The 7223-nt window shown below is 43.5% G+C and overlaps 1 protein-coding gene across 2 annotated transcripts in view; it reads left to right on the forward strand.

Annotated features, from left to right (window-relative positions):
- TAF5L (TATA-box binding protein associated factor 5 like) overlaps positions 1–6406 on the forward strand; it is a 32230-nt gene extending 25824 nt beyond the window's left edge. For both annotated transcript variants that reach the window (XM_018042525.1, XM_018042524.1), the window contains one exon: positions 2473–6406. In XM_018042525.1, coding sequence (XP_017898014.1) covers positions 2473–3270 — 798 coding nt within the window. In that variant the 3' untranslated portion in view covers positions 3271–6406. The remainder of the gene's footprint in view (positions 1–2472) is intronic.

Here is a 7223-nt window from a genome sequence, read left to right on the forward strand (position 1 = left end):
TTGGTCATTCTGCCCCAACCTGGTCATCTTTAAGTTTGAAAAGTAAAGTCAGTGTTGTCAATAATAGTCAGTTCTGTAGTTTGTGTACCAGACTGTCATAGATGTATGCTAGCCAATAGGAATATAGTGTGAGCCATATGTGTAATTTGTTTTTCTCATCATCATATTAAAAAGGTAAGAAGTAGTTGGTATTAATTTTAATAATGTATTTTCAACTCATTGTAGCCAAAATATTATCATTCTGCATGTAAGCAATATTTTCAAAATGTTAGTGAAATCCGTTACATTCTGCCTTTTTGTCCTAAGCCTTAGAAACCGTATAGCACATGTCCATTTACACTGGGCAGCAGCCACCTTTTCTCTCCTCGATCAGGCTGCTGTCTGCTCACACAGTAGCAGTGTCTCACCTGCTTCCAGGTCATACCCAGTCCCAAGCCCAGCCATATTTAATCTCTTTCGGCTCCATTGGTAGCTGATTAGAGAACAACCCAAGGCTTGTTCAGATCCCAAAGCACCCTGTCCCAGGACTCACTGTGCTGTAACTAGGGCACTGGGGACACACAAGTCCAGAAGCAGACTCGGGGCTCCTTGGTCTAAGGCAGGGTCAGCAGACTGTAGTATTCAAAGAGCTGTTTTTTTCTTACTCTTTTAAAATTTCTATTTTAAGCATATCTTAAATGTATATAATACAGTTTATTATTACATGAATGTACTTTACAAATTAATTCATATTTGGGATGCATCTGGGGTAGAATTTACTGTGGTGGGGGGCAGGGTTAGACAGTTGTAGAACATTTGGGATGTTGTCCTGTTAGCATGGGAGGGATGGGAGGGGTCTGCGTGGTCAGGCTTGGGTGACCCATTGCTTGTTCAGGGTTTCAGCTCAACTGCACTGAGGCCGTTGTGGGGCTGGCTGACCCACAGAAGAAAATGTGGCCAAACTATTTTAAGCTGTAGTCCTGGCAGGGAGTTGATAGGGCCAGCCTGCAGGGCTATTCTAGTTTCCCTATTTCTTGGTTTATAGAGTCAACAGGCACTTTCCACAGGCTCAGGACAGTCATGGGGCCCCTGAGAAGTCCAGCTGCCTCCCAGTGCGTCCTCCTCTCTCTGTCCCTGAGCACTCAGAGGCAGGACCCACTGCCAGGACTTCCTTCTCCAAACGAAGATGTCTTAAGCCTCAGAGATAAACTCTGGTGTAGAGCAGTGAGTCATTCCTGAAATTTTAAAGTATTATTGTAACCTCTTTGGAAAGAAAAATTACTAATATTTTTGGTAATGCTCAGTAGAACCTTAAGCTCCCAAATGCTTATGTATTTTCAGTGTTGATTATCTGGAATAGCCATTTTGAATATCCATGAACATCAATGTTTATTTTCTCTTTTCTCAAAAATGTATACGTTGGAGGCATTCGTTCTATTTTTAATTTAATAGTTTTTAAATAGAAATTAAAAGAATGGCTTTTTTCTGTACAAAGGCTCACAAAGGTATTTATTTCTAAGCCAGCAAGGCCCATTTCGTTCAGGAAGCTTCATTTTAAGTCTTTATTCATCCAGTGTATAACCGAAACTCATTTGACTTTATGAACTCCAGGATTGAGATAGTTGCAGTTGTAAGGAGCTTGTCTGCGAGAGAATGAAAGGAAAGTAGATTTGAACCCAGAGAATATGCTTGGGCGTGCAGCAGGGGGCCTCCCCCACAACCCCTTGCCCCTTTTACCAGGAGTTGTCTTTCTTATCCCCACACATAGGGGTTTATTTCCAGGAATCACAAGAGTAACTTGACTCTGAGAGGAATTCTGAATCCTTGCCTCCTGTTTTACTTTGGGGAAATATTTGAGCCGACCCAGAAGGTCACTGTTTCAAAACTGTTCGTTCTTTTTGGATACCAGCCATTCATGTCTGGTTACAGGGCATGGGGGTAAGTTACCGATGACTGCACTTTCCTAGCCGACGGTTATTTCTGTGATATGTCCAGGTTTTATTTCTGGCTAAACTCCCACAGTGGTTCTGTATGCATCTTGAAATGAAACCACATCTGCCTCCATCATTGACCCCAGCTGTGGAGGTGATTTTTCTTAATGGACTGAAAACAGGGAGCACTGTGGCCTACAAAGCAGCCAAGACTGACAGGTGAAGACATGCCTGTAGAATAAAAGAATCTAAGAACATAAAATCAAAAATAAATTTTTTCGAGTGATTGACTTTTGAAGTCTGTCCTCAGCGTAAGAATAAGGTCCATGGTCGTTACTCTGAAGTAGTAGCCTCGCTATAATGTTAGCTGCAAGGTGAATTTAAAGAAAGCAAATTTGTAAGTTGTAGGAGACAAGGTGCTATCCTGGGGTCACCCTGAAGGACAGAGTCATTTACTGGGTAAATGCTGTTTCCCAAGCAGGCCTCTTTGTTTCTGGACATTTTGTTTTCTGTGGCAGACCGCTAAACACTCTTCTCTTGTGTGTGTCCCCACTGCCCCCAGGATGACGAGGACGACAACGCAGGCACGGAGATGAAGGTCCTGCGGGGACACTGCGGGCCAGTGTACAGCACCAGGTTCCTCGCGGACAGCTCGGGGCTGCTCTCCTGCTCTGAGGACATGTCCATCAGGTACTGGGACCTGGGCAGCTTCACCAACACCGTGCTGTACCAGGGCCACGCCTACCCCGTGTGGGACCTGGACATCAGCCCGCAGAGCCTGTACTTCGCCAGCGGGTCCCACGACCGCACAGCCCGGCTGTGGTCATTTGATCGGACGTACCCACTGCGAATCTACGCCGGGCACCTGGCAGACGTGGACTGCGTCAAGTTCCACCCCAATTCAAACTACTTAGCCACGGGCTCAACCGACAAAACGGTGCGGCTGTGGAGCACTCAGCAGGGGAACTCGGTGAGACTCTTCACGGGCCACCGCGGCCCTGTGCTCTCCCTGGCTTTTTCCCCCAACGGTAAGTACCTGGCATCGGCGGGTGAGGACCAGAGGCTGAAGCTGTGGGACTTGGCGTCCGGGACCCTCTACAAAGAGCTGCGGGGCCACACGGACAACATCACCAGCCTCACCTTCAGCCCAGACAGCAGTCTGGTCGCATCCGCGTCCATGGACAACTCCGTGCGTGTCTGGGACATCCGAAGCGCGCACTGTAGCACACCCGCCGACGGCTCGTCCAGCGAGCTCGTGGGCGTCTACACCGGCCAGATGAGTAATGTGCTGAGTGTGCAGTTCATGGCCTGCAACCTCCTGCTGGTGACTGGAATCACACAGGAAAATCAGGAACATTGATTTGGATCTTTGATATGACAGACTGGGGCGTGCGAAGGGCTCCATATGGCAAGTCTTAGGACAGACGGAATCACTGACTGACTGTGAAAGACTCCCCATGTCCCCCCTTACCCTGCAGATGTCCTGAAACCACCACTCTCCACTTAGCCCCGAAGTGTGGAAGGATAGGGGCAGGAAGGGTGGTGATGGGGAGCAAATGTGAGATAGGAATCACGGAGATCCCACTGTGTCCTCGTGTGGCCTCTCCCTATCTCTGGCGCCAAGGTGCCCTTGCCTCGCTGGGGCTGCACTTGACCTGAGGATGTTTGCCAGGCACCCTCCCCGGGAGCAGTGCCACAGGGTCACTGGGTGGGAGGGACTCTACACAGGTAGGAAAGTGGGAGTGAGAATTAGGAAAGGGGGCAGGGTCATCCTGGCAAACGTCTTTCCTTTTCTGTGATTACAAAGAACCAGGATTTTTTATTATTGTTATTATAATTATTATTGAGAAGAGGAAACCTAGCACTGGCAGAGGGGGCCTTCTCTGCTCTCATCTTTCAGGTTTTACTCCTGGCACTGGCTGTGATACTTGGAATTTTGAGGTTCAGGGAATTCAGAGAACTTGGTCGCACAGTGTATTGGGAGAAAGGGAAAATTCCTGGGTGACAGTTGGATCACTCCAGCTGACATGCTTCTAGAAGTGGGTGGGCGGATTTGACTGAGAAAGTCTTGGGCTCTTACAGCAATGGTGGGAAAGAAAGAGTCTTTTTGTGGCTGCACTTCTGTTAACAATATTCTTCCCCGAAAGGACAGATTGTGGTAAAGAAACGAAAATAATTAGAAGTGAAAAGTCAAAAGAAAGAATTAAAAAATGTTGAATTTCCCAATGATTCCGAGGTGTGGCTTTTCCAGCATCTTTTCCTCCTGAGATCATCCCTCCCACCTGCTTTGCAATAGCAGTTTAATGAACAGTCTGTGAAACAAATCTTAAGTACGAACACACACATCGAAAACTATGCTCTGAGGATGAAGCGACTTTAATCTGTGGGAAAAGGATTAAATATTTCTGTTTTCTGAAAAGAGTTATTTTGTATTTTGTTTTCTATTAAAATGTGTTTAGTTTCCAAAAAAGTGTTGGCATCTCTTTTAACAGGCGGGTGTGTGGGCTGTTGGAAGGCACGGGTCACCTCTCTTTGGAGTGACAGCCAGTTGTGCAGACTGGACTCCCCAGCTGCCCTCCTGTCTCCCCTTGTATTGTGTTCAGCTGGCTTCAAATTGCGTTTCTTCTTGGCATTCACAGGGATTATTGAAAGCATTTAACACTTTTTTACACATCCAAGCTTGCCAGTTGCTGACCAGAGATGACATATATTTTTCTACCTGTAGTTATTTGGTGAGATCCTACTTCAGTAAAGATTCCATGATAAAATCCCTAAGGGGCATTACAAATGATGTCACTTAACTAACTCAAACCATTTATTGTACCATTTCAGGTAAAGGACTTATTTAAAGATGTAAATGATGTGTGAATTTTTTTAATGTACTTTTAAAACATAATTTTCTGAAAAGGACACTAGAATTCTTTGCCCAGAAAGTTTTTTTTTAACTTGAGCCTAAAATATTAATTAACAGGAAATGTTTCTTATTCATAAAAACTCATGTATTTGAGACATTGTAAGAAATCTTTGGCAACTTAGCCAGACAGCATCACCTTCCACGTGGTCTGCTGGTAAAGGCTGGGATTCAGATGTGTTCTTATCTATAATAAATGAGCTCTTAGATTGTGTGGTTTATTGCTAGAAACCATGAATTCCTAAATTGAGCTGAATCATTCTCAGAAGTGAAAATATCACTAATTTTAGGTTTCATGTTTATTTTTTAATGCAGAATTTCTTTGATTAAACACAAAAATGCCTTAGTTTGGTCAGCCTTCATACTACAGATCACATACACACTGTGATTTCATTTCAGGCTCTTAATGATATGCATCTTGGGCCCTTTTCTTTTCTGGATTAATTTTAATGTAGAGTAATTTAACTTTATAGAATGCCCTTATTTTCCCAGAATCTTAGAAATATTGTAAGAGTCTATATGTGTCCTTATGTCCACAAGGTGCCTAAAAACATGGTTACACTCAACTCTTCAGGTTCCTTTCTTATATTGTTTTATCTTCAGAGCAATCCTGTGAGGCAGATAGGACTAGAGATATTACCAGTTTGTAGATGAAATACTAAGATACCTGGAAGAACTGTTTTATCTGTACCCAACATGGAATAGTCACGTATCAGATGGGTTATAGAGAGGGTCTATATTTCAGACCTTCCAAGTTCTAGATAAAGGATATAGCCCTAAAGATAGAAAAACTTAAAGAACTCTGAAAAGGAAATATAAATTATTTAAAAGGCATGTATATAGTGCCTTCTGTCTGCCAGAAACTCCAATTACTTTATGAAAATTAATTTATCTCCATAACATCTCTGTGAGTTAAGTGCCATTTTTATCCTCATTTTACAGATGAAGACTCTGAGGCACTGAAGGGTTAAGTAATGTGCCAAGGGTCATCGGCTACAGCTGATAACTGATGAGGTCAGAATCCGAGCTAGGCAGTCTGGCTCAGGGCCCATGCTTCGTGCAGTTTCCCTTCATCCCCACAGAACCAGGTAGAGAGTGGCCTCAGGTCTGTAGTGACAGTGTTCCTGGCAATAGTTAAAAGACTCATGCTTTTCTCCGTCAAGTCAACAATAAGCAGGATCAAGAACTGGCAGTAGGAAAAAACGTAATATATAGATAAAAGACACCTGAGAATATGAAGTTATTTTAAAACACAATGATAAATTTTGTAAATGTAAGGTGGGGGAAAAAAAAAGCTGAAATTTCTTAGAAAAATCTCTGTAATTTAGCCAAATTACGGAGACTGACCAAAAGAGCAAAAATTAGGATGAAGTAATGAAAGACATAAAACAGGAAACAATTTAAAATTATGTTCAAGATCCAGCTTCTAAGGATATCCATGATTCCTAGTTATTCATTTGTTTTATGCCTGTATTTAAAATGTCTTGGTTGTATTAAAAAAAAAAAAAAACCTACATATGTAGCCTTCTGATTTTGCTATTGCCCAGATTGGTATTAAGTATATGAATTAAAAGATTAGTCTATACTTCAACTTGTCTTTCGGTTGCATGTTTTAGAAAAGTGTTCATTGTATCTATGCCAAACTGACACCAAGACTAAATTATTGTCACCTGCATAGCAGCCAGATGACTCAAACTGCTTTGTGGGGAACAGAAAATCTTCACTGTGGAACTTAAAGAATGCAGACATTCCTTGTCAGTTTCATCCACTGAAGGACACTTTGGATCAGTCAGTTCAGTCGCTCAGTCATGTCCAACTCTTTGCAACCCCATGAACTGCAGCAAGCCAGGCCTCCCTGTCCATCACCAAATCCCAAAGTCCACCCAAACTCCTGTGCATTGAGTTGGTGATGCCATCCAGCCATCTCATCCTCTCTCGTCCCCTTCTCCTCCTGCCCCCAATCCCTCCCAGCATCAGGGTCTTTTCCAATGAATCACCTCTTCGCATCAGGTGGCCAAAGTATTGGAGTTTCAGCTTCAGCATCAGTCCTTCCAATGAACACCTAGGACTGGTCTCGTAGGATTGCCTGGTTGGATCTCCTGGCAGTACAAGGGATTCTCAAGAGTCTTCTCCAGCACCACAGTTCAAAAGCATCAATTCTTCAGCATTCAGCTTTCTTTATAGTCCAACTCTCACATCCATACATGACCACTGGAAAAACCATATCCTTGACTAGATGGACCTTTGTTGACAAAGTAATGTCTCTGCTTTTGAATATGCTATCTAGGTTGGTCATAACTTTCCTGCCAAGGAGTAAGCATCTTAATTTCATGGCCACAGTCACCATCTGCAGTGATTTTGGAGCCCCAAAATTAAAGTTTGCCACTGTTTCCAGTTTCCCC

Source organism: Capra hircus, chromosome 28 (genome assembly GCF_001704415.2).
Source record: "Capra hircus breed San Clemente chromosome 28, ASM170441v1, whole genome shotgun sequence".
Classification (NCBI taxonomy): Eukaryota; Metazoa; Chordata; class Mammalia; order Artiodactyla; family Bovidae; genus Capra; species Capra hircus.